This window comes from Paroedura picta, chromosome 4, assembly GCF_049243985.1.
Source record: "Paroedura picta isolate Pp20150507F chromosome 4, Ppicta_v3.0, whole genome shotgun sequence".
NCBI lineage: Eukaryota > Metazoa > Chordata > Lepidosauria > Squamata > Gekkonidae > Paroedura > Paroedura picta.
The window spans coordinates 36,495,404-36,522,709 of record NC_135372.1 but is presented as its reverse complement, the minus strand read 5'-3'; the positions used below and the strand labels follow the sequence as shown (position 1 = coordinate 36,522,709).

General features: G+C 47.0%; 2 protein-coding genes and 1 long non-coding RNA gene across 11 annotated transcripts in view; 1 reads left to right on the top strand and 2 right to left on the bottom strand.

Moving 5' to 3' along the window:
* Window positions 1-6,056, bottom strand: part of LOC143835180 (ADAMTS-like protein 2) — a 37,095-nt gene extending 31,039 nt beyond the window's left edge. For 2 of the 8 annotated variants that reach the window (XM_077332424.1, XM_077332429.1), the window contains exons 1-2: window positions 6,038-6,056; window positions 1,546-1,683 (exon numbers count right to left, since the gene is read on the bottom strand). In XM_077332424.1, the coding sequence (XP_077188539.1) occupies window positions 1,546-1,577 (32 nt within the window). In that variant the 5' untranslated portion in view covers window positions 1,578-1,683; window positions 6,038-6,056. Of the gene's footprint in view, window positions 1-1,545; window positions 1,689-5,116; window positions 5,578-6,037 lie in introns of those variants that run through there. The other 6 variants (XM_077332423.1, XM_077332426.1, XM_077332422.1 and 3 more) reach the window with 4 other exon arrangements.
* LOC143835182 (uncharacterized) lies at window positions 5,143-23,152 on the top strand. Of its 2 annotated transcripts, none has more exons than XR_013230032.1 (5): window positions 5,143-5,300; window positions 11,723-11,920; window positions 13,721-13,806; window positions 19,099-19,583; window positions 22,999-23,152. It is a non-coding gene; the product is annotated as an uncharacterized LOC143835182 (long non-coding RNA). The 2 variants fall into 2 exon arrangements; XR_013230033.1 differs by having other exon boundaries at window positions 5,165-5,300; window positions 11,726-11,920.
* Window positions 14,298-26,226, bottom strand: TOR1AIP2 (torsin 1A interacting protein 2). The gene is made up of 5 exons (XM_077332431.1): window positions 25,960-26,226; window positions 25,072-25,233; window positions 22,912-23,484; window positions 20,830-20,961; window positions 14,298-19,750 (listed from the first exon to the last, which is right to left on the bottom strand). Exons 2-5 carry the CDS (start codon window positions 25,103-25,105, stop codon window positions 18,987-18,989), a joined length of 1,503 nt encoding a protein of 500 aa, XP_077188546.1. The 5' UTR covers window positions 25,106-25,233; window positions 25,960-26,226; the 3' UTR covers window positions 14,298-18,986.
* Between the last annotated feature and the right edge of the window lie 1,080 nt (window positions 26,227-27,306).

Genomic DNA, 27,306 nt, shown 5'->3' with positions numbered 1-27,306 from the left:
GGGGCATAGATGACATAAACAAATGTGAGTGTTATATAAAATGAAAAAGAAGGAAAAAATGGTGCAGAGCAAAAAGGATCTTTAACAATTGTATAACCCCTATGCGTTTTGCATGCTGCTTTATCAGGGGGAGTCTATGAAACCATAGGGGTTGTACAATTATTAAAGATTCTTTTCCTTCTGCACTGATTTGTTTTTTCATCTTTGCTTTGCCTTGGTGCAGTCCCTTTCCTCTTCACATGTCGTATAAGAGCGAAAGGAGTTAAACCCTTATTTGTATAGAGAAATATACCACCAAACCTTTAAAATTCATAGTGATGCCCTTGGACCAGGACATATAACATCAAATGGCCTCAGTAAAATTGTCAAGTGTTAACCGGTCCCCGGTGATAAAAAGGTTAGGGACCACTGTGATTGTCAGTCATTGAGAGTGACAGAATGTTCACAGCAGGGGTAGTCAAACTGCGGCCCTCCAGATGTCCATGGACTACAATTCCCATGAGCCCCCTGCCAGCATTCGCTGGCAGGGGGCTCTTGGGAATTGTAGTCCATGGACATCTGGAGGGCCGCAGTTTGACTACCCCTGGTTCACAGAATGGAGAAGATTTGCTTCGTAAAGGGCAACTCCATAAAAATACTGACTGCATATTTGTATTTCTCTGCCGTAAGTAAAACATGCGACAACGTTTACAGATTTACTAGTGCCATTCTGAACACAGGTGAATCTTCTTTGGATTGGCTTTGAAGGTGTAATTCTGTTTAGCATGCCAGTTACGGGGATGGGGTGGGTTGTCTAAAGAAAACTGAACATTCAGAGAAGGAGCTTAAACTCTCTCTGAGAGGCCTAGCCCAACCCCCTGCCCAGTTCTTCGTGTTATTCTGACTTTGCCCATTTAACAAAACTCAGAAGGCACAAACCACGTGTCCTTTGACGTGGATGATCTGCTGGAAGAGAAATGAATTCTGTTGACTACTAATCAATAGCGGATGGACTATAGTATAAAGGGAAATGGTTTCTCTTCACACAGTATACATGAAATTAAGCAAAAGCAAATATCTACGTGGTTTCAGCATTTAATCAAGTTCCCAAACTTAGAGTTTTAAAAACCTCACAATTTCTGTTTTTGCATCTTATGTAACTCAGCATTTGAACCTGTCTTCTTAATTACTCAGATCGCTGATCCGGTTTGCTCAACACTCTTTTATCAAGATCCCAGGCAGAGAAAGGTGCCCCCCCTACCACCAGCAGCTTGAGGTTGTAGGAATTGAGCCGAACCCCTTTTATATAGGAAGCATGGGTTCTACCACTGAACCTAAGCACAATTTTGACCTCCCATCTTGGTTTATAAACTGGAATCAAGCAAGCTTCGTGTCTTCTAACAGCACACAAAACCTCTAATTAAGACTGTCAGACAAGATCTCTCAATGAATCTGCCTCCCTCCCCCCAATTACAGAATAGATCCAACCTCCAATAGAACTTGGGACATTCCTGTCCCATTGGGTATTCACAGACATAAGCCAATGAGCTCTGTGCAGTTACTTACCGTTGCTGTAAACAGTGCCTTTCCCGGGACATCACACCCCCTCCACAGGTGCGGGAACATGTGGACCAAGAGCTCCATTCTCCCCACCACTTGGTCACCTCTTCGTTCCAGGTCCCACCTCCGTCCACTGCCTCACTGCTGTCCTGACAGAAACAGGGAATGGTTAGCTTAAGAACCCACAGCCCACTTCTGTTACTTTGGAACAAATTTAGAGCCCAGTAACACCTTTAAGGCCAACAACTTTTTATTCAAGGTGTGAACTTTTGTGTGCATGCACATGAATGCTCATTTGTTCCACATAATATTTCTGGTAAGGCCTTGGAGGAGGAGCGTGTCTCATGGCTTAAGTGCCACTCAACACTCAACACCCACTCAGAGCGGCTGTCCCGCCCTTGAGTGCCTCCTCCTCTTCCTCTGACTGGCTTGCCTGTGTGTCCAACGACCAGCCAATCACCTTCTGTCCCCCACTCCTGACCCCCACTTCCACTTCCCTCCGAGGCTCAGAGGCTGCACATCCCTGCTGCGTGAGAGCTGCCCCTGCTGGTGAATTCCCTTCCTGGGGGACTCCAGTCTGCAGCCTTTCCTGGGGGGAGGGAGAGGCCATCCATGGAGTTCTTCCATCCCACCCCCTCAATCTAGCGCCCATTGTATTCCTGAGAGGCTTGGCCCCTAGTACCTTGAATAAAACTTGGTCGGTCTTAAAGGTGCCACAGGACTCTAAATTTATTCTGCTGCTTCAGACCAACACGGCTTCCCACCTGATTCTGTCACTTTGCTTGCTCTTTACTATGCACCCTTTCACAGCGTTTGTTTTTAAAAAAAATCTAAATTCTGCAAGGGGGAAAAACATATTTTTAGCTAGTCCAAACTGAGATTTGCAACTTGACCATGCCTACTCAAACAAAGCTGGTTCAGCTGAATGCTGTGATATGTTTTGTATGCATGAACTTGGGTGAGAGACCAAGTATAGCTCAGGGGGTAGAATGTTGAACTAACAGCTGGCAGATTCAGGTTCAAATCTGCCCTGTCACTCACTGGATGACATCAGCTTGATCATTCTCTACAGTTGTCAAGTGTTCCCGTGCCGGGGGGGGGGGGTAGGTAGGGTTGCCAGATCCTGGAGATTTGGGGATGGAGCCTGGGGAGGGGACAGTGGCACAAAGACCACCCTCCAAAGCATCCAGGTAAACAGACAGCTGTAGTCTGGAGATGAGCTGTAATTGCAGCATACTCCCTCAGCTTAGCCTTACTTGCAGGGTAGTTGTGAGGATGAAATGCTAGAAGGGGAGAAATGGAGCAGATTTACCTATCTTGAGTGCAAATAGTTATGCCACATTCCCATGGAATTTGCACCAGATGGCAATCCAAACACTGTAAATCCATTGGGGGATGGGACGGACAAAAGCGTGCCTTCATTTTTCAGGAGGAGGGAATGTCTCAGGTTTGGGGAATGAAACAGGGCAGTCTGGCCTGGCTTTGAAGGCCCAGTTCTCTATCTGAAGGGTGAAATGCTCCCCCCCCTCATGTGTGTGTGCGGGGGGGGGGGGGAATGGTAGAGACTTTCTTCATAAGCTTCTGAGAAACCGGGACACAATGGATTTGGCGACCCATAAAATCTGGGAGGCTGTGGGGGAGGGAGTGGATTGAAGTGAACTCCCCCCTCCCCACTTATAATGACAGAGGTGGTGCTTGTCTTTGAATGGATGTTCTGACATAATGAGAAGGGTTCGACCAAGGGGAAGAGGGTGGGGGCTACAGCTGCAGGGAGACAAGTGTTATTAAAGAGCACAGGCCTCTAATTAGAGCTTCTCTGTCAGGTCAGGAGGTGGCTCCTGCCACAGGAATCCCCCCCCCCCTTTGCACACCTATGCTTGACAGTAAAACTGGAGCAGCAAGGATGGAGCAGGCTGGGTCGGATTGGGAAATTCCTGAAGATCTGAGGACACAGCCACAGGCTCCATTCTCCAAAGCTGCCGTTTTCTCCCGGGGAACTGCTCTCAATAGCCCGGGGATAATTTTGGGAGATCTCCAGGCTCCACCTGGAGTTGTCAACCTTAGGCCAGGAGTTCTGTTTACAAGTAGAAAGGGGGGTGGTATTTTGAAAGGAACTTATTTCAGACATTCACAATTGGAGTGAATGCATCTGGCAAGAGGAAACTAAAGAGCTACAATATTAGGCTCCTCTCAGGAAGACAGGGCTGATTCACGTGAATTAGCACAACAAAACAAAATCAGAGTCCAGTGGCACCTTTAAGACCAACAAAGATTTATTCCAGGTGTGAGCTTTCGAGTGCAAGCACTCTTCCTCAGACTGACTTGCACTCAAAAGCTCACGCCTTGAATAAATCTTTGTTGGTCTTAAAGGTGCCACTGGACTCTGAATTTGTTTTGTTGTGCTACTTCAGACCGACATAGCTACCCACTTGAATCATGTGAACTAGGATGCCCTTACCTTTGGTGTGTTTAGTGAGCAAGGGTGGAGTAGGGGAGATGAGAGAGAAGGAGCAACCGATTTGGCTGGAGTGACAACATCAACAAAGGGCAGGGGGAAATCAGGGATGAACTGGACTGGTAGCTCAGGGGGCTGCTTTCCCTAACAATGGGCCTGTGGGGCTTTGTTCTCCTCTGCATTGCTGCTAGTCTCTCTCTTCATTGCTGGCAGGGGCTCATGGTAACTGTAGTCCATGGACATCTGGAGAGCCACAGTTTGGCCAACCCAGCCTATAATGCCCTGGGTCACTCCGTTATGCATATTGTCCTTGCTTCTTTTTAAGATCAGGATTACAACACTCAATGTCTTTCCGAAATCTCACCAACTCAGCATTTTCAGACAAACCAGAGTGCGCTCTTCCTAAACTGCAAATTCAGATTTATTTTCTAGCTGGGCATTCACACTTTTACTCAACAATGCCCCAGCAGTATTCACACATGCGGCCCACTAGTCCCACTAAGCTCAAAAAACGTTTTTCGTGCCCTTATTCTGCACACAACTGATAATGCACTTTCAATGCACTGTAGAAGTAGATTTTCCTGTTCTGCACCGGAAAATCCAGCTGCCAAAGCACATTGAAAGGGCATCATCCTATGTGGCGATGGTGACCAGCAAGAAACGAGAAAAAAGCAGATTCCTTCTGAGGACGGCAGTTTCTTTTCCTGATCCCCTCCTCTGGGAAAATTAAACAGTGGCGGGGGTGGGCTTGGCCACCTTCAGCAGTTCACCCGCTCCATTCTTCCTGCTCACTTCTGGATAACCCGGTGGGATGGAGGAGGGGGGGGGGCAGAAGACTAACACCTACCCAGACGTGCCCTGAAAGATCCGTGTCTTCCATTCCCCGCGATATTTAATCTGATTTTTCTTTTCTCTTGACACGGACCCCCCGATGCACGTCTGGTTTTGCGGCACCCGCCACTCTTGCCCGGGCACGAAGCGGCCGCCTGGACTTGGACGCTCTCCCCGCCGAGGCAGGGGCCACCGGAGGCGTCCAGGCTTGGCGAGGGCAGCCGCGGGCGGCCTGCGCCTTCTGCCTCCCTTCCCTTCCCTTCCCCCCGCAGCGCCTGCCTCCTTCCTTACCTTAGCGCGCAGGGCACAGGCCAGCAGCAGGAGCAGCGCCGGCGGGGCCAGGCGGCGGCGGCGGCGGCGGCCGGGGAAGAAGGCGGGAGGCGCGGCCATGGTGCGCTCTAGTGCTCCATGGGCAGGAGCGAGCGAAAGCCCCGGCGGCCCCCGCAGCCGCCTGAGCGCAAACCTGCATGGCCGAGTAAGTAATTAATGACTTTCCAACCTGTTGGGTGGCGGCGGGAGCGCGGCGCAACCCTGCGGCTCCCGGGCGGCGGGCCGTGATTGACAAGGCGACCCGAGAGCCACCCAAACACGGCGGCGGCCCGAAAGAAGGTGCCGCGCCGGCCTCCCGCTTCAAAGGAGACAAAAGGAGCCGGCCCTCGCGGGAGCCTGCCGCCCTGCCTGCCTGAGAGAGGGGAGGGGAGCGGGAGGGAGACACACACAAACACACACACACATGCGCCGCCGCTTGTCCCCCGAGGGGGCGGCCCGCTGGCGAGGGAGGCGCGGAAGGAGACCTTCCCCGAGAAGGCTGAAAAGGCTGAAAAAGCGCCCGCGGGGTGTCTTTCCTTGCGCGCTTCAGCCTGGCCCACAGGATTGAGCCTGGATCCGAGGGGAAACGGTCTCTTCGGGGGGGGGGGGCGGGGGGGCAAGGAGAGGGAATCGTGTGGCGAAGTCGGGATAGTTGGATTCAGAGGGCCGTCAGAAAGACTTCGGAGAAGCTTGGGCTGCCGCCCGGGTGTGCAGAAAGCGCTGCAGGGGTTCAAAAAGTGCACGTGTCACAGGAAAGTTCACCTGGACGCAGAGTTTTCTCTTCTGCGCTAGAATCCTAGGAGGCAGTGTGCGCTCAGCACGTGGATGCACACACTGCTAGGTTGCAGAAGCGGTCATAAAAAGTGGCACATTGAATGGGTAATAGATGTATTGAAGCGTTACCGGTCATGAGCCAGAACCGACTTCTTCAGATGCATGAAGTGAAATCTCAGTCACCAGATTCCTTCCTTCCTTCCTTCCTTCCTTCCTTCCTTCCCATGTTGGACAATGCACTTCCCCCTGCACTTTAGAAGTAGATATTCCTGTTAGTTTTCTTAGCAACTGTCCTCTTGTTTGTTTTACTTAGTGCACTTTAATTCTGTCCTTTGCAATACCTTGGGTTTGTGCCTTGCAGAAAGAAAGTTTAACAAGAGAGTCTGCACACGTCCTCGCCTACCTGGCTGGACGCTTGGCATGCTGCTGAGGAACACCGCTGTGTAGTTGGCTTTGGGCTTGAGAGAGCTGGTTAACAGTCCTGTTAAGTCACAGCTGACTTATGGTGACCCTGTAGGGTTTTCAAGGCAACAGACGCTCAGAGGTGGCTTTGCCATTCCCTGCTTCCAGATCGCAACCCTGGTATTCCTTGGAGAGCTCCCATCCAAATACAAGCTGGGGCCAACCCTGCTTAGCTTCGGAGATCTTCTGATATTGGGCTAGCCTGGGTTGGATTTTACCCAAAGTGGTTGCAGTGACAGCAAAGGGTAGCAGAACAGGGGCTAGTCCTGCCAACGAACTGCCACGGGGGTGAGGGGGTCCATCTGGTTATCCACCGGGAACCGTTTGGCATTGTAGCAGGAATATCAGAATGCTTGTAAATAGATAAAGGACATTTTAGAAGGAAAGTAGACTTTTTTTATTTCTATCATGGTTCTGTGGCCGAGTGGTGGGATGTATGATACAGAAGGTTTAGAACAGGGGTAGTCAAACTGCAGCTCTCCAGATGTCCATGGACTACAATTCCCATGAGCCCCTGCCAGTTTGACTACCCCTGGTTTAGAACCACTAACTTTATAGGACGTAAGAACATACAAAGGGCCCTGCTGCATCAGACCTCTGGTCTAGCATCCTCTTTCATGCCATTTACCTTAGAAGGCCAGCAAAACAGGACATAGAGGTCCTTGTGGTTGCCCCCTAGCACTGGTGTCCAGAGATTTCCTGCCTCTTGATATAGCGATTCCCTTAAGTCTCTGTGGCTGACAGCTCTTGATAGACTTCTCCTCCATGAAGCTGTCTAGACCCCTTTTAAAGCCAGTGTGTGTATACTTTAGCTGGAGTGCATGTTTGAAGTTGCATGCTGCTTGAAATATCCACAGTGAAAAAGAAGATGGATTTTTGTTTTCAGTGGAAACTCAAAACCTCTGCATGTAGTGAATGCAGCTCTCAGGGCGTCAAGAGAGCATAGATGTCTCAATGGCTCACTTCAGGAAGGGCAGGGATGTTTACTTGAAGAAAATTTGATGAGGACCCCAAAGACCAGCATTCCTAGCTCCTTGAGCTGTTCTCCCACTCCTCTTACTGGGGTCTGTACTACCATCCCTCTGCGGGGCTCACATCCCAAACAACCAGTCCTCAAGTGCCAGGGACCCAGGGATTGAACAAAGAAGCTCATGGTTAGCTGAGAGTAGAAACCTGTGCATGTTCAGTCCTTGGGGCTTTCTCCAAATGCAGGTGCGGAGGACCAGTAAGCATTGCTGGCCCTTTAACTGGCTGGTGGAACGAACCCTCTGAATTGGCATACCTGATACCAGAAGAGGAAGCAGGATCTTTGGTTTGCTGGCACTCCAGCTCCTTGCCTCCATGGATGGCTCCAGTTCTAACAATGGATAAGGAGGCTGGGCTAACGAAACAGGAGTATCTAAATAGGGGTCCCAAGTACCTCTAGTTTGGCCTGGTTGTATTCTCTGGCTTGTTTGGTTTTCCTCCTCCCTGACCTGGCATGGCTATGTAGATCCTCCCCTCCAAGGTTCCCAAAAGATGCAGTGGTGGAATGTTTTCTGAAGTCTGTGGGGTCATGGGGCAGGAGGATGCTTGGGTAGGAGTAGAAGTGGGTTCTGTAGGCCCACACAGAAGTTCTTCTGATGTTTCCAGTGCCAGTATTGTGAGGCAGCCTCATCTTGAATATGCATGTTGTTGTTAGTTGAAGAAGTCGTGTCTGGCCAAAATATTTGAGTTTCATCTTCAGGATCTGGCCTTCTAAAGAGCAGTCAGGGCTGATCTCCCCTAGAGAATATGCATAAAGCTGCCTTATTACTGAATCAGACTGTGGACCAATGACCTCTCTCTAGGGAAGACTCTCTCAATCAGGGTTTTGGGAAACCCTGGGGTTTCTTGACAGCCCTGAAAGGGTTTCCTGAATGGATGGGAATTAATTTTTCATATATTTTAAAAAAATTGTTAAACATTCATCTGGTGATATGACCATATGTGGTCTTGTCACTATACGGTCCTGTCAATCTCCCCCCCCCCCCCATGACCAATGATGAGCTTGGAGGGGATGGGAAGGGGAGGGGCCTCAGATGGGCATGTTCACAGCTCTGCTTCCCAACCATATTCTGCATGATCACACCACTTCTGGGATTTCTCAAAGCCTGAAGAATGTTTCAGGGGTAAAAAGCAGAGCTCCTCCCATCACCAGATCCTTTAATTTGGAGATGCCAGGGATTGAACCCAGAACCTTCTGCATGCCAAGTAGATGCTCTACCACTGCACTATGGCCTCTCTTTTCCCCACTTAACAATGTTTATTTATGAAAGTATTCATTTAGGAGGACCTTTCCCAGCTTCTTTTTTCCAGTGAACTCAAAGGTAAATTTTTAGGGTCTTAGATCTCACAACTTGTTAAATAGATTGTTAATGGACTTTCTTGTCAAATCTGAGGAGCCCAACCCACAACCTCCTCAACTCCACTGAAATTTTATAAGCTGGGTTATTGTAGCTGGGAGCCAAATTTACATCTGCTAATTGGTACAGCCCTGAAACAACCGGAAGGGAGCTTTTTGTTTTGTTTTTTTCATGAGATCTGATGGGATTTCCTTTGCTAACAGCTCATCCGCATATTCACAGATGTAAAAAGCCTTCAAAAGGCAATGCCCCAGGACCGTATCTTGGGATCTGGTAAGCTGGCGCTTAGGAATTTCAAAGGCAGCTTTGACATCCTTTGGGTCCATCATTCATGTCTTCCTTTCCTAATGCTTTTAAGTTTCGGCTCTCCTTTTTCTCGTCCCACTTTGCTTTTTCTGCTCTTAACATTCTTGGAGAGATGCTGTTTCCAGATCCTGCATAATAAATATAGACCAAGATCTCCATTGCACAAAAGGAGAAAGGGAACATTATTAAGCGCTTACTAGAGCCATAAAAGCAGATTTGAATGATTCTTGTTATTTTGTATACCGTATCTTTAGTCCCCCTCTATTCTGCCCCCCCCTCCGTTTCACATAATGTATTCTGGTCTTGCTAGTCATTTTGAAAAGACAAAGATCTCTACATTCCAAAGAGTTAAAATACATCTGGCTTCTGACATCCCTTTCATAGCTGAAGTTAACCGGTTGTGGTTGTGAGTTTTCCAGGCAATGTCCGCGTTTTAAAAACACTTGTTGGGTGCCCTGGGGAATCCCTGCTTTAAGGACCTCATGGCCTGTGTATACAGGCGTATTCCCATTTTATCCTCACACCAGCAATGCTAGGATGTTGGGTCAGTTGAAAAATAAGCTGAAACCCCCTACTTTCCCACTCCAGATTCAGTTCTCTGATTCTATGGTATGACATTATGAACGGACTGGACTCTGTGGCCTTCCTTTGGCCCTTTGAAGAAGTCCCCCGCACTGCTTGCCGGCTGCTGAGAGCCTATTTAGTGCCCACCGAGAACTGAACAAGTGCAAATCCTTTGCACAGCTGTTATTTCCCGGTCTAAAGATAGCACCAAGAGCAGACGCTCGGGGCGGAACATGCCTGCGGGGTCTAAGGTAGCCGGTTGGTTGCGATAAACTCTTTCCCATAATCGGACCAAAGCCTGTTTCTGCCATTTCGAGAGCGTTTGGAAACTGCATTTCAAGAGTCTTTGGAAACGGCGTGCAGCAGACTTACCACAGAGCAGACAGGCTTTCCTTTTTTCTTCCTTTCTGTCTTTCCCCTGCGTTTCGGAGGAAATCTAGACAAGTCACCCATAACCCCAAGTGGCAGATGGGAAAATCATTATCGGATTAGACGGCTGACCCGCAGAGGTTGATGGGTTCGGCATGTGTGGTCCGGGAAACGGTCCAGAATACAAAGCACAGCTCAGATGGCAACAGGGTCGTGTGCTTCAAAAGGCCTCTATGTCAGGTTGATTAATGGCTCTCCCCTGCGTGTCCTCCATATGTTCCTTTGTTCTGCCGGCATAGAACTGGCAGCTGCTTGGGAACGTTACTGCCGAGTAAGCCGGGCAGGAAGGTGAAAAAACGGCTTGGCCGGTCTTGCTTCCCACTAGCGGCCTGAGATGGTGCAGGGGTTGTGATCTGTTCATGGCTCTGGAGTGCCTAGTGCGAGTTCCCACACCCGGGGGGGGGGGGGGACGGGTAGCTTTTTTAAAAAAAGGATAATGCGGATTTGTTTGTTTATTTATTACATTTTAATGTTGCGGCTCAGGGCGATTCACGGAGAACACGAAATCCAGTGTGACAGATGCCACACAAACTCAGTAACTGCATCAGCAGTAGAATCAGAGTCCAGTGGCACCTTTAAGACCAACAAAGATTTATTCAAGGCATGAGCTTTCGAGTGCAAGCCCTCTTCCTCAGACTTACTTGCACTCAAAAGCTCACGCCTTGAATAAATCTGTGTTGGTCTTAAAGATGCTACGAGACTATGATTTAATTGTGCTACTTCAGACCAACACGGCTACTCATTTGAATGCATCAACAGTATGAAAGATGAACCATCCACGGCTCTCGGCCATAATGGTTAAGTAGAACCTTCATATTCAGAGGCAGTATTTCTGAACATAGGTCACTGGGATCAAGCAACAGAGCATTTTCTGCCACCCCCAGTTTAGGAAAAAAAGTTCCTAAGGGGCAGACATGAAAGAGGTTTGGTGAAGGATGAGGAGAGATGGAACTTCTTGTTCTCTTTCCTCTAATAATAGAATTCAGATACACAATCTTTTTGATGGGTAATAGACTGAAGATGAACAAAAGGAAGTACTTCTTTAATCAATAAGTAATTAAACTGTATTTACTTCAATCTTACTGCAGCCGCCCACCCTGTGGATTCCAAAGCAGTTTACAGAATTATTCTGGCTTCTTTGTTATCCTCACAACAACCCTGTGAGGTAGATTAAGCAGAAGAAAAAAGACAGGGCCAGAGTCACTCAGCAAGCTGCCATGTAAAAGCAGGAATTTCAACCTGGCTCAGTTTGTACACAGGAAAATCTGCTTCTAAGGTGCATTGAAAGTGTATTATCCGATATGCGTGGAACATTTGATAAATGCTGCACTACACTGGAATTGTATAGTTCGCTGCTAGAACGTATGGAGATGGGCCACATGCATAGATGGTTTTAAATAAGCATTAGTTTGATTCATTGAGGATAAGTCCAAACCCACATACCCTCCCTGTGAGATTTCTAATTAGCATGGAGAATGCCCCCTCCCGCCAGCTTTAAAAGGATTATGAGATGAAATCCTTGCTTCAGGGCTTTTAGTTGAATATATCTCTGATGCACACCCATCTTCACCAGGCTACTCATGTGGATGCCCATCCATCCAGAAGCACGTTCTATGCAGCCTAGATCTCACAGACCTCCAAATTCACATTTTGTTGCTCCTGTTGTCAGTAGAAAACATCAGCGCTGAGGTGTACATGTGATCTGTGCGTACGGGTCCTGATCCAGTACATGCTACGGACACAAAGGCTGCTTATCTGTGCGGATCTCCTAATCTGGATTGAGGAAGATAGTGGCTTCAGATCAAGAAGAAAATTAAGAGGAGGGAGCAGATGTCCAGCATCATTCTCTTCACCATTTTATCATCAGGTAACAACCCCAGAGGAGGGCAACAAAGATGGGGAGGGGATTGGGGACCAAGACGTATGAGAAAAGGATGGGGGAGCTTGGTCTGGAGAGGAGACAACTGAGAGGGGGTCTGATAACCATCTTCAAGTATTTAAAAGGTTGCCATATAGAGCAGAGTTGTTCTCTCTTGCCCCAGAGAGGCCCATTATGCACGGGGGGGGGGGGATAGCGCACATTCAGGGTGGAATGGCGGCGACTAAAATCATCGATAACGCACGGTGCCAGCTGCAACTGGCCGCAGATTCGGTGCATGCCGCCGAAAAAGCTGCGTTAGCGAAACGCGGAAGAAAGTGCAGCTTCCGGGTGACTGGGGCGCAACCAGAAGTGGCGCCGGGGTCGCCGTGTGCATAATCGGTTACTCTGGATTTTGCCGCCGTTGCATCCCGTCCCGTGCATAAGCGGTTTGCTTTGCTTCTTCCCCCTCTGCGTTTTCCATGTGACCCAAAATCGCCGTTTCGGCGGTCGTGCATAATGGGCCAGGGACAGACCAGAACCAATGGGATGAGATTCATTCAAAAGAAATTCCATCTAAACATCCGGAATAAGTTCCTGACAGTTAGAGTGGTTTTTCAGTGGAACAGGCTTCCTCGGGAGGTGGTGGATTCTCCATCTTTGGACATTTTTAAACAGAGGCTGAATAGCCATCTGATGGAGAGGCTGATTCTGTGAAGGCTCAAGGGGGTGGCAGGTTACAGTGGATGAGTGATAGGGTTGTGAGTGTCCTGCATAGTGCAGGGGGTTGGACTAGATGACCCATGAGGTCCCTTCCAACTCTATTATTCTATGATTCTAGGTAGGTTAGGCTGAGAAAACTTGACAGGGCCAAGGTCAGTGAGCTTCCCTAGCAGAACGGAGATTTGAAACTGGGTCTCTCAGAACCTGGTCTTGTTATCTTAATGCAGCCTTTTTCAAACTTTTGACCATGGAGGAGCCCCTGAAATAATAATTCTAGTTCGAGGAGTCTTGGAAGTGATGTCAAATGGCCACGCCTCCTTGCCGTCCCCTCCCCCCAGAAGTGGCATGTCATTCAAAGTGACATCACCACCTGTGTTAACAGGCAGGCTCAAGGAGGACTGAAGGGGGAAGACCGGACATTTTTATTTATTTCTTTATTTAGATTATTTAGATTAGATTATTTATAGGAGTTGTACAAATATCAGTTGATTCCCGACTAATTGAAAACACACGTTAGATCCATGTGTGTGTGTAAAGGCAGTGGCCGGGGGTGGGGGTATGCATAAATAAAAAGAAAGCTGCTCTGAGAGTTGTGTCTCAAAGGGAATATTAAAAACTGGAGGGTGCGGCCACATTAAGCATTAAGAATAAGATCCCCCCAGGATTTTACTTTTGTCTCCCCTACAGCCTAACAGCTGACTCTGCATGTGTGTCTTTTTCTTTTACCGTGCTGTGAATACTGAGGATGAAGTTGCATAGCACAAAAAAAAAAAAACACGTTTTGGTTGCATTATTTAATTTAAATACAGTATAAATCTTTATTTGTGGTAGAAGAAAATGTTTTCTCTGTTGAATACCTTTCAGAATATGCTGAGTTACACTGTGGGTGCTGATGTGGCACAGTAATGTCCCCCCCCCACACACACACACACTCATTTTGCAGGCTCCCCCACTTCACCCAAAGCATTTGAGAGGCTTTGTTAAAAAGAAGAGGCATGGGATGCCCTCTGGTGGTGTGCCTGCATATGGCCAACAATTTCCTTTAAAAAATATGCTGGATTCTTAGTCTGATTTTGTTACCTGCAGGGCACATGAGTGGATTGTTGCCTCCCACCGAAGCATTTCTGGCTCCCAACAAACTGTACGATTTGTGGCCTCTCTCTGCCTTTTTGGTATGTGTGTGTGTTGCTTGTAGTTTTCCAGTATCTAACTGTTTAAACTGTTTTCCCAGTTGTAAGCAGTGAAGAAACTTGTTCCTGAGGCTACCGAATTCTCCTGAGTTGATTCATTAGGATGCTTAGGGCTGATCCTGCGTAGAGCAGGGGTTGGACTAGATGGCCTGAATGGCCCCTTCCAACTCTATGATTCTATGATTCTCTATATAGGTAGGTGCCCTACAATCCTTACCTACCTTGTTAAAAAAGGTATCCTGTGCTTGGTCCCAGAGTTATAGCAAGTGAACTATATCTGTGGAATTGGTAACAATAATCCCATCCACTTGTATGAATGTGCAAGAAGGAATGGCTGGAGGCGTGATTATTTTTAGCGCTACGCCATTATGCTGGCGTACTGCTATTTTTTTAGATGTGCAGAAATGCCCCAAAAGTCAGATTCTGGTACCCCAACTGGCTCCTTACAGAATATAGAACAATAAACAGCAAAAGAAACCAAAGAGCAAATTTTATTTTGAAATTATGAAATAATTTTTTCAAAAAGAATGTTAATATTTGCAGTCTGCGATTATTACAGAAACATGGGAGGAGAACGTTCTCTGAAACCACTGGAGAACTGTTGAGTTGCAGCATGACTGTTCCAGACCCATTACACAGATGTGGAAACTGAGGCACAGATGGTTCAAGGCACAAGAAGCCAGCGGTGATAAAAACAGGAATAATGTTGGCACATGCTTCTGCTAAGCAAAGCAGCCTCTTTTTGTTTTCAAAATTCAGGCTTAAATGTTTTTAAATGTCTTCAAGTGACATAAGGAGAACCTTGAGACCAGTGGCAAAAATCTTGTTGTTGTTGTTAGGTGTGAAGTCGTGTCCAACCCATCGCGACCCCATGGACAATGATAAGGAGTCCATAGATGATAAAATGCCCAAACAGTTAGATCTTCCTTTCCACTCAGGCTGCATTTAGCAGTTTTCTAGCTGTTTCTAGAATTAATATTTTAAAACTCATGAAAACAATCTGCAATTTGGGCGTAAACTCCCTTCAGTAAATTTGGAAGAAGTGGTTTTCATTCATTTTTACTGTCATTCAAGTGTGCATTTTTTTTTCAAATTTACATGAGACACAATCAAGTTTTTGCAATATATGTACTACTTGTAGCCCTGATGTTTTAGACCAGGGGTAGTCAAACTGCGGCCCTCCAGATGTCCATGGACTACAATTCCCAGGAGCCCCTGCCAGCATTCGATGGACATCTGGAGGGCCGCAGTTTGCTACCCCCGTTTTAAACTGTTAATCAAACCTAAAGCATTTTATAAACAAAACATAAATCACCACTGATTACCAAATGTGCATATTAGGTACAAGAATGCACCATGTGGCAAGGGTCCCCAACGTGGTGCCCATCCTTTCCCCAGCAGGTTGGACCAGATGACCCTGGAGGTCCCTTAAAACTTCATGATTCTCTGGGTAACATGGCACCCAACACCACCTTTTCTGGCACCCGCCAAGTGCATTTAGGAAGTGAGTGGGGCCAGGTAGGGTTTTTGCTCAGCAAGTCTTCTGACTGACTGCTGGAGATTTGATTGGCTGTGCAAATATTTTTTAGGAGTCGCTTTGGCAGCTGCTGCCACCACAGCACCAGGGTATAGACTGTGTCACTGAAGCTAAGCTGTGGCAGCCATTTTGGTACTGCGCCCACTGTGCTGTGTTGGAATTCTAAGTGTACCCACAGGCTCAAAATATTTGGGGACCCCTACCATAAGACACAATTGTTTACGTGTGTATTTGCAGCAAATAGTATTCATTATCGAACATACTGGCTTCTGTTGTCAAATTCAAATAAATTTCATTGAGGTTCATTTATAAACACCGTAGCATCACTCTGAGGAAACCAGTTACCGCCTCAACACATCAAATATCTTTTCCCCTGTGTCTCTGACTAGAGTAAGTAACTGAGTTAAACTTTTGAACAGAGATAAATTGTCTGGCTGAACAGTGAAAATGGATGGTAAGTATCTATGGCTTAGGTACGAGAGTTTAGCTTAATCTCTTCCCTACTTCTTAGCATTGTATAGTTCTGCATACATTAACAGTCAAAATGATTCTTCATTTGGCACAGAATATGTTAAAGTCCCCAGCCATACTTTAGCAGCTGCTAGGCTTCAAATATTCCTGGGAAAGCCCTAAAAATATCCTTCATATCTTTGTTTGTTCATGATAGACAATTCCTTGTAGTACTGCGTGAACATATCTTTCAGAGACACTCTAAAACGATTCGTTTTTCTTAACAGGACTGTTTGGTCACCTTTCCCATTTCTTTTTGGAGGGGCTTCGTAATAAGCAGTCTGAATAATTAGCTAAATGATTTTCTTCCTGCTGTGACTGTCTTTTAAAAGCTGGCACCATCATAGCCTTACTTGAATTCCGTCTCCTCTCAATTCCTACATCTTTACATATAATTTTGCTGTCCCCCATTTGTTTTAAGTACAGGCCCTGGATTCTCTTGGTTTTACCTAGCCTGTAGCTACACAGGAGTGCAAAACACCTGCCCATCATGGTGGCAGCAGTAAGCGGGACAGGAAGAGGTGGAAGTGGGGCAGGAATGTCCACGTGCCTCCATTTTGATCCACTTCCCCCTTTTCTCTTTCGCACCTGAACACATGCACAGGAGGGTAGCCCCTGAACCTCCCTCCACATAGCTCAGTTGGGAAAAGAAAAAAGAAGAGCTGGATTTCTGAACCCTGCTTTTCAAAACCTGAAGGAGTCTCAAAGCGGTTTATAATCACCTACCCCTTCCTCTCCCCACAATGGACACCCTGTGAGGGAGGTGGGCTGAGAAAGCTCTGAGAGAAATGTGACTGGCCCAAGGTCATCCAGCTGGCTGCATGGGAAGGAGCAGGGGCTCAAACCCAGTTCTCCAGATTAGAGGCTGCTACTCTTAACCACTACACACCAAGCTGGCTCTCCTTTAAAGGGTTCAAAAGGCGAGAGAAATGGTGTGTGGCATGGAGTGTCCCTGTGGCATTTTGAAGGCAGACTTGATTTCTGCCAAGCTCCCTAACAGTGGTGGAGGATTGCATGGAGTGTCCAGACGGGAGTTCAATTCACAGCCAGTCCTTGAGCAGGCAAAAATTAGGTCTCCACAGGAGAAAAACATTTAAAGCCAGTTGAATTGTGCCCTAATTGGGCATGATGTCATTGGAATACTTCAACTCATGGTGGGAGCTTCCCTTTAACAATGCAGGGGGGAAATCCCTGTGTGGAAACAAGTGTACCTAATTTTTTTTCATTTTTGCTTGAAAGCACAGCTTTCAAACTATGTTGCAGAGAATCCTAAGATTTTATGGAAACTTCAGGTGCACTTCTGTGGACAGCTTTGTAACAATGCTCAGCCTTTCCTGAAAGATTCTTCACCCTGGTGTGATTTCAGAGAGGGCTGGGACTTTTAAAAAAAGTTAGTGACTTCATTTCTCCCCAGTAGAAACCCCAAACTGCTCACATTGTCCCCTCCACCTTTTATTCTTACAACTGCCCTGCAAGCAGAGGGTACTTGGCAAGTTTCCATGGCAGAGTGGGGATTCAAACCTGGGTCCTTCAGAACTTAGTCCAACACTCTAACTACTATGCCATGCTGAATGGAGTAGGTTGTGCTTTCTGTTTGTGTGGAGCCACAGCAAGAGCTGAGAGCCCTGGTTAGGCCCCTTGTCAACAGTCACCAACTTGCAGGAGTTCAATGGCAAATGCTCCAAAATTATTGTAATGCCAAGTAGTGGGTCCGAATGTTAGACCCAAACTTCGGTACATACTAGCATGCTGCATGCCAGTAGGGGCTTCAGATTCTGACATAAAAGCCCTCCAAATTTCCATAGGGCAGACTTGTGCTGAGAGATTCTGTTTAGGCCAAGGATAGCTAAACTGTGGCTCTCCAAATGTCCATGGACTACAATTCCTATCAGCCCCTGCCAGCACAAAGCTCATGGAAATTGTAGTTCATGGACCAGTTACAGAGCCACAATTTGGCCACCCCTGCTTTAGACCATAACACAATCCAACTATGTTTACGATCCTTTCCTGGCACCTTTCGGCCATCCATACCCATACCCCCATTATTATCTCCCCGCTTCCTTCTTGGGTTTGCCTGCCCCATTCAGATGAGTTTTGCTTCTCATTTAACAACGTGCTCTTCTGTTATGATTCCCTCCAGCCTTGCATGCTCAATCCCTACCTGTCTCTGGAGGCCCTGGTCACTCCTCAGTGAGACACACCTGATACGCACCTCCCTGAGCTTGAATTGAGGGCCGCTATCGTTGCTAACATTGTTGGGTTACCCGTTTTGGGTGGAATTATCTCCCTCACTGTCCTCTTTACACAGGGTTAACCTGCTTTTCAGCCTAGCTCAGGACGGCAGAGCAGATCCATTTCCCACTCCACAGCTAACAAGAGTTCTGCGTCTTGCTAGGAGGTATTTTTGTGCTCATTTGAAGGATCTCGCTGCCACAAGCCATGCATGACATATGCTTAGCCTACACCAGTACCTTGGTCATCAACACAGCAGGCAGAAACGGTAGCCAGAGCTTCTATTAACCCCTAGTGTTTCTGCCCTACCAAGCTAAACTTAATTTCCACTTTAAACACCCTTTGATAAGCTTACCACCACAGTACAGCCAGCCTTTGAAAGGCCCCAGCTGGCTATAGATGTGCAAGTGGTTATTTTGTGATTGAGAAGGCTTCCGCCAGCTGGAGTGAACGTAAACTAGGAGACCAGTGTCTCTTTGAAAGTTATGGAAAGGCAAACTCTGCGATTAGTGTTTCCTGCCTCCGTACACTTTCCATTTTCCTTCAGCAGCCAAAACATTTGGGATATACAATGTGCAAAGGTAGCCCCTGATTGTCTCAGTGTAATTTTTGTTTAAAGTCCTCTGATTGTGACCAAGATAGCAAAACAGCTACTAAAGTTAACCCAGTTAAGTTCCTGCTTGTATCTTCTCTAATACCAAGAAGGCTCCAAAGCAGACTCCTCGTTTAGGCATCATTGATCTAATATAAATGCACCACATTAATGCAGCTCTCTGGCTTATAGCCTCCCTTTTTTTAAAAAAAGGCTTTCTGGTTGGTGCAAATCCTTCAGAGCTTTTTGGCTTTCCCACAAAGGCTCAGTTCATTCACCTCGTGGTCTAGCTTACAACAGGCAACCGGCATCTTCTACTGGTTGTACAGGAAAGACCGGCAAGACGAGGTGGGAGATACGGCTCCACAGCCCACTCAACTTATCTGTGTCCATGTGATCGTAGGAGCTGGGAGAGTCCGTGTTGGTGAACCTGGCCCAGAGGAAGTCCCGGACATATTCCTCCACGTCGTGCAAGCGGACATCGGCTTCCAATTTGTCGTTCTCCAGAAGAACAGTCAAGATCAGCGCCACGTCTTTGAAAGCAGCACTCTCATGGTCGCAGTACTTGTAAAAAATCAAGGTGGAACCTGCGGGCAGGGATTCAAACTGATGGACCACTGCTGCCTTCCCGTCCCCTTGGAAACCACCACTCAGCTCCTCATCCACAGCCAGCTTGGCACCATCGCTGCTCAGAGCGGACTTCGAAGCCCCGTCTACCTGGACTGTGCTGCCCTTGAGAGACGAAGAGTAGGCGTTGGCGATGTGGATACTCAGGCACTTCAAGGTCGCTTTGGCTTCCCGGGCAGCAGTAAGGATTAAAATGGCCGGCTGAGTGGGGTGGGAAGCATTGAGGTGCTTCTGAAGGACCTTCCGCACACGTTCCCACAGGTGAGGGCTCTGACCAGGGAAGCTGTCCTTGAGGGGATCAAACCTTCGTAAGAAAACCTCCACAGTGGGGTTTGGGGGCGCGTTTGGGGGGCGGGAAGCGTAGTAACCGCTGCAGCTGATAAAAATGGCAATCAAAGCCATGACGACTCCCAGTAAATAGAGATGGCCTGACAGGAAGAGGGATGGGAAACAGTGGAGGCAGACAGAAAAACATAATTCAGTTTTAACATTCCAACATACAAACTTAAACGTACATCTAGCAATAGGGTCATAATACAAGGTTGTTTAATCTGTACTGGAAAATGCCTCGTCTCTTAATAGTTTCTTTAGGAAGGGTCTCACAGTCTTCTAGGCCTTTACATAAATGGGAAGGAGGCCTCGTAGGTCTCATAAACATATTTTGTGGGGCTTGCTAGACGGGCCAAAAGGCTCCCTCATGCCCTGTGTCATTCCTCTGGCTCCCCTTCCAAGTTGAATCCTTACAACTAATTCCCCAAGGTGAATCTACAACAAAAAATTGAAATATACTTGGTATCAAAGGACAGGTGTGTCATTCTAGGCATTAAACAGCCACATGGATGGCTTCCATTTCTAGCGGCAGCTACTTCTTTAGTTTAATCTTCAGATTAATCTTCACCGGTAAGATGTCTGGGTAGGTGACTTTAGTGAAAACAACTTGGGACACCAGAATGTACACAACTCTCCACATGCAGGAAGAATGTTGGTGACAGAGAAATTCCATGCATGAAGGAATACAGGAGTACAGTCTTTTCTGTAGTGAATCAAGGTCCCTCCTTTGTCTGCAGAAACACTGATAGGCTCCAACCCATACTGAGAAACCCTGCGATCGTGCAGAATATGGTTGGGAAGCATAGCTGTGTTCAGGTCCACCCAGGGCCCCCTCCCTTTCTCACCCCCTCCATCGGTGGCCATTTTGGGAGGGGGGTTGTCGTGACCATATAGGGTCAAATCACCCAATATACGTTTTAACAAATTTTTAAAATATATAAAAAATTAGCTCCCACCCTTTCAGGAAACCCCAGGGACATCAAGAAACCCCAGGGTTTCATGAAACCCTGGTTGAGAAAGCCTTTCTAGCTACATTAACAATCAGAATGGCATTTCAGAAAACGGAGGGACTTGAACGGTCCCTTTGCAAATGATGCGATTGTTCCATTTTTTGTTTTGTTTTCTTTGTGCCAGTCTTTTGCTTATAGTTGTGGGGAGAGGCCAAGGTGGTTCTTACCACTGCCTCGAAAAGGCCAGCGACGGTTCGCCATCCACTCTCGCACGCGGCTCTGCTTCCTTACTTCTTGCGTAAGGCACTGGTCGATATCTTCCGGAGGGAGTTCGGCCTCCGATTTGCACACGGGATGCCCTGCATTTGAGAACAGGCACGTCATCGGTCCTGGAATTAACTTGTTCACTTACTGAAATTAAAGCGGGTGGTGAGCAGGTTGCAACCACGTACAGACAGCATGCAAAAAGAAGGTCAATGTCAGTAATTTGAGTGTCTCATATAAATGACAAGACTGAACATGTCCAACCAGGTTTGTAAATACCTCAGGTCAGTGGTCCCCAACCCCCGGTCCGGAGACCGGGACTGGTTTGTGGATCAGTTGGTACCGGGCCGCGGCTCCTCCTCGTCCTCCTCCCCGGCTGCTGCCTTGGAGGCTGCCCTGCCACTCTGCTGCCGGCTCACCTTTGGTGCTCTCCAGTGGCCGCCATGGCTGGGGCTCCCCCTTGGAGTGGCACTGTGCAGCTGCTGCTGGCAGTGCCCCCCAGCGGTCGGCGGGAAGTCAGGGGTGCCGGCAGGAAAGCAAGTGGAGCAGGGGCTCAGGCAGCAGTGACGTCCCTTGGCAAAAGACTACCCCCCCCCGGTCCTCAGTAAAATTGTCAAGCGTTGACCAGTCCCCAGTGATAAAAAGGTTGGGGACCACTGCCTCAGGAGAAGAAAGAATTGCTTTCAAGTTGGGATGCCAGCCTCCAGGCAGGACCTGGAGATCTCCCAGTGTTACAGCTCATCTCCAGACTAGAGATAAGTTCCACAGAGAAAATGGTTGTTTGGAAGGTGGACTCTATGGCATAGCACCCCACTGAAGCCCTGGTCCTCCCTAAGCTCCACCCTGAAATCCCCAGGAGTTTCCCAATCCTACTGCCCATCCCGCAGCAGTGGTATGGGGGAATATGGGGGGACCTGGGAACTTGCTTCCAAATGACCAGGCAGGGACCAGATATTACTAACAGAGATTACATATGGTCCAGTGAGCTGCTGGAAATATATGTGGACTAGGAGCTAGACAGACTGAGTCACAGGAGTGGCCAAACTGTGGTTCTCTAGATGTCCATGGACTACATTCCCATGGCCCATCCTCCCAGTTCTATCTCTTTCATAGAGTTAGAAGGGACCTCCTGGGTCATCTAGTCCAACCCCCTGCACTATGCAGGAGACTCACAACCCTTCCACTATGAAGGATACTCGAATCCCAATCACTCATCTACTGAAACCTGCCACCCCTTTGCCTTCACAGAATCAGCCTCTATGTCAGATGACTATCCAGCCTCTGTTTAAAAATTCCCAAAGATGGAGAGCCCACCACCTCCCGAGGAAGCCTGTTCCACTGAGAAACTGCTCTCACTATCAGGAACTTCTTCCAGATGTTTAGACAGAATTTCTTTTGAATTAATTTGGCCTTCAGTTTGAAACAACTATGTCCTGTTTAACTTTATGTATCCTTCTCTGCACCTTGCCCTGACCAGGATAGCCCAAGAGATCTTAGAAGCTAGGCAGGGTCAGCCCTGGTCTGCATTAGGAAAGGAGACCACCAAGGTACATCGGGGTTCAGCCATGGAGGCAGGCCTTGAAAACCCCACAGCTGTGACTGGACAGCAAAAAATATAATCCCCTCCTTCATTTGGAATCACAGAACAGAATCATAGAATCATAGAGCTGGAAGGGATCTAATGAGTCATCTAGTCCAACCCCCTGCACTATGCAGGACACTCCCAACCCTATCGCTCATCCACTCTAACCTGCTACCCCCTTGGACCTTTACAGAATCAGCCTCTCCATCAGATGGCTATCCAAATTTCCAAAGATGGAGAAAGATTTCATAACAAAAGCTCAGTAACACATTCAACACTACACCATCTTTTAAAAATCCCCCAGTAGGACTCTATTTTATGCAGCACTCCCAATCTGCATATTTCATTCCAGGCACGTAATTAAGTTGTATGCCTTGTGTGCCTACCCACAGCTATGTCAGCAGAGCACAATAATTTTTTTTAAAGCAAGTAATAGCTTCCTTATCAAGAATTGCCCCCTCACCTTCAACCAAAGATCCCTTGGTCTCTGCACTTTCGAGTTTTTGAACTGATTTCTCCATCTCTTCCATGTCCTCTTCTTTTTCTTCAGGATTGGGATCCTCAGAGGCATTCTGGCTGTGTGGAGTCACTTGTTCCTCAAGGATGGCTTTGGCCAAGTTATTCGTTTCTTCCATTACAGACTCCTGCGGCACAGCTTCGGCTGATTGTCCAGTTCTCCCATTTCTATCATCTAAAGAATCTACTTCATCTTTGCCTCTAGGAGTATCGGGTAAGCTTTCTGGAGGAGGCGGAAGCCCCGTGTTGCCTTCCATGTGGTGAGCAGGCTCCCTCGGCACCAAAATTCCATCAGAACCCAAGGGCTTTCCCCTTGCAGACTCTTCTTCATCTATCCCACAGGAATCCCCAGTCAAACTACTTGATTCATAGCAGAGAGGACCCAACGTCTCTATCCCTTTAGTTGTGTCGACTGGACTGGTCTCTTCAGTTTTATTTGGGGGAGTATTGTTGATGTCACTATCTGAGGGCTGGAAAGTCATCATCGTCTGTGACATCGGCTCCTGGTCTTCAGGGTAACCTGCAAAGGGCCAGCATGTCAAGCGGTCGGCTTTGTGAAATAATTGGCAACTTCATTTATGTACCTAAGAAGCTGAGTATCGTCCAATGCAGAGGAAGTCCGCAATTGCATAGAGAAAAGGCTTATAAGCTGCAATTTCAAATAACATGAATGGATGAACACACCCCCGAGCCTGGTGGGATGCTCTACCTGGTGAGATCAGGACCCTCCAGGATTTTAAGCAGTTCCAGTGGGCCTGTTAGAGCTGTTCCACCAGGCATACTGTGGAAGCCAGGAAATAACACCAAAAAGACTTTTTCCACCCCAGCTCCTGGGTATCGGGGCAGAGAACCACATAATAATCAAATGCCTATATAAAAGAATATATGGATAAAATATGGAGAAGTCCTAATTTAAGTACAATTAAAGAATCTAAAACACAATTCCAATGGCAGCTGCCCAGATCTTATACTTGCTGGAAAAGGAAGTGAGAGGAGGTTGGAGGGCCCCAGTTGTCATACAAATTGGTGCCAGCATAATTCTGATGTTGTTTTGGGCCTCAACTATAGGTCTGGTGGAGTGTCTCTTTTTCAAAACCCCTGCAGAGCAGTTCAAGGTCCTACAGAGCTCTGATCTTTTTTGGAAGAGTGTTCCACCAAGCTGGGGCCAAGGGCTTAAAGATTCCCCCCTTTCCCTCAACTTCTTACCTGTCATGAGTGACTACTGGTCTCCCAACATTTTCAGGCTAATTTTCTTGAAGGCAAAGGCCTAAACCTTGAGGATTACCTACCACATACTGAGTGATGGTAGTGGTTCAAGTGTCAGACCGGATTCTGGGAGATCTAGGTTCAATTCCCCACTGCCCCATGGAAGCTTGCCTGGTAACCTACTTCACAGGGTTGTTGTGAGGATAAAAGAAGAAGAAGAAGAAGAAGAAGAGTTGGTTCTTATATGCCGCTTTTCCCTACCCGAAGGAGGCTCAGAGCGGCTTACAGTCGCCTTCCCATTTCTCCCCCCACAACAGACACCCTGTGGGGTGGGTGAGGCTGAGAGAGCACTGATATCACTGCCCGGTCAGAACAGTTTTATCAGTGCCGTGGCGAGCCCAAGGTCACCCAGCTGGTTGCATGTGGGGGAGCGCAGAATCGAACCTGGCATGCCAGATTACAAGTCCGCACTCCTAACCACTACACCAAACTGGCTCTCCCCACTGGGGAGAAAGGCAGGTTATAAATTAAATTAAGTAAATAATGTATGGCTTTAGCGAGTTATGTTGATCCTGGTACTAAAGTTAACAAAGAACATGATCATTCTGTAGGTCCCTTGTTGGGTTCACAGACGCTGTTACTTCCAAATTGGGGGGGAAATGCCCCTATATCTTAATTAGGAAAGTGAGTGGTTCCGTAGAGGTAGAATGTCTTATTGTCTCAGACGTCATAATCATCTACCCTCTCATCCCCATTAAAGACAAAGAGAATCAAGACTTGAATCTACCACACACTTTTACACAAATGTGACTCTGGGGGCAGAGGATAGGAATCCCGCCCCCCCCCCCCACATCCCCTTCTGGACAAGTCAGTGTGAAATTCATGTGATATCCAAACATACCTCCTTGAGCAATGGGTCTGAAGTCTTCTTCCATCTTCTCCTGAGGATTGATTTCCTAGTTTCACTTTGGGGATTTTGTCAAATCTTAATGGCTGAGCAGGCTGCAAACCGTTCACCCATACCATCCCGTGCTCTTGGAATATCTATATCTGCAGATACAGCCTAAAGGAACAATGTAAGAAACAGCTCACTAAATAAGACACCTTCCTAAATAAATACTTATGATTTTGTTTCCTCCCAAATTTCTAAACCAGTTTTGTTTCCTCCCATTCTCAGCTTGTATATCTTTAAAAAAAAGAAAACAGCTTTCAGACCCCATGTGATACACAAATGAATTGTAAATGGATCCATATGCAATATGTTAAATTTTAAAGTCCTCCTATGCCACCAGCAAAAGCCGTGTATGCTGTCTGTAGATAACCGAGCATTTTGCTCAGTGCTTGTAGACATAAAGTATAAGGAACTATTGTTAGAAGGAAAACAAAGGATTTCTTCAACAAAATTCTGAGGAAATTCCGCATTTCAAGCAGCAGATTCATTTTAGAATTAAGATGCTAATTCCTGGACATACCAACCAGCACACAAGGTATCTCTTGCACATCTACAATTGTGTTTCCTTACTAGAACAAAAAATCGCCTGTGGAAAGACTCACAGCGCCTTTTTCCTGGTGTCTCCCCCGCCCATGCAAGTTTCTTTTTAGCATATCAACCATTCTAATAAACTTCACATAAGCCTTATAACATAAATAAACAAGGACAATTCCTACTGAACAGAGCAATAAAGGGTCACTCTGCGCACAAAAACGCAATGTCTTCTCTCTGGTGCTAGATCTGGATTCGACTTAACATGAACATTGTCAGGTCAACCCGGATCTTTCTCTTTCTTACCTTCTCCTGACCAACTGTTCCTCTCTAACTGATCATCAGGAAATAAAAGCGAAAGAGAAATTCCCGTTGCCTTTGCAATAAGTTAATTCAAGCGGGCTTTTCTCAGGTGCCCTTTCCTCTTGTCTGTTGCTTGTTGCTTTGTACAGAGGGTGCAACTCCGTGATTCGATCCACCGTTTCCCACACCTGGCAGAGAAGCCCCCTCTGGTTCCTCCCCGGGACACCCAATTCGCAAACACCCAGTCCACAGCCCGTGCCCTTAGTTCCTTTCGACGTCAGCGTGATCTTTGATCCCGCAACGCGACGCTTCTCGATGGAATGCTGGGACATGTAGTTTATCTCTCCCCTTCTGTTACCATTCATGAGCGAGAGAGAAAAAAGGGACGTCCGTTTGTAGCCGGAGGCGTTTCATGGTTGAGAGGAAAATCCAACAGAGAACGTTCCCTTTGCCCACCTTTTCCGTCTCCTGAAGTAGATAAACAGGAGCCTTTTGGCAAACAAACGGGACTTTCAGCACGTTCACGCATGCTAAATATTGCATTACAATCCACTTCAGCCATGGTTTGCATGTGGACTCCCCCCCCCCCCCCCAATTTCCTATTCCTATTTCCCAATCCGGTTGCAAACTACACTCAAAATCCTCTTGACTGTTGCAACAGCTATTATTTGTGGGTTGTAAAGTTCTTAATTTTTATACCTGTCAGTTTTATTGATTTTAGCGTGTTTTAGACTGTGTGGACTGGCCAAAGATGCTATATCCGAGAGGGGCGATATATAATAAATACCTAAATAAATAAAATTAATTGAACATGCATTATTTAGGGTGTGTGAAAGCACCCTTTATTCCAACATAAAATTTTTGTAGAGTCCACTTTGATATGGGCCTTCGCTAGACATATTTCACATTGTAAAACTTGGTTGGTCTTAAAGGTGATACTGGACTTAAACTTTGTTCTACAATTTAAACTACACACACGTACCAGAAGAAATGACAGTGGTGAGATGGTGTAAAAGGAGAAATAAATATAACCAGCCAGCTAAGACTCTCTGTTCATGCGTCTGATGAATTGAGTTGTGGCTCAGACAATCGAGGATTCTGTGAGTACAAGGAGCTGATGTAGTTTGTGACAGTTGGGCTAGGACAGGGGAGAAGTGGATTCAAAACTCCACACTGCCATGAAACTTACTGGATGTTAGCCAGTTACTGAGTGAATTACTAGGAGCTAATAAAGAAATGCAAACAGGTGATGGTTACTGGAGATTTCCCAAGTCAGGAGGGCACTGGTAATTGCTCAAGGTGGACCCTAATAAGTTAGAATAGAATAATAGAATTGGTTGTCCAGGCAAA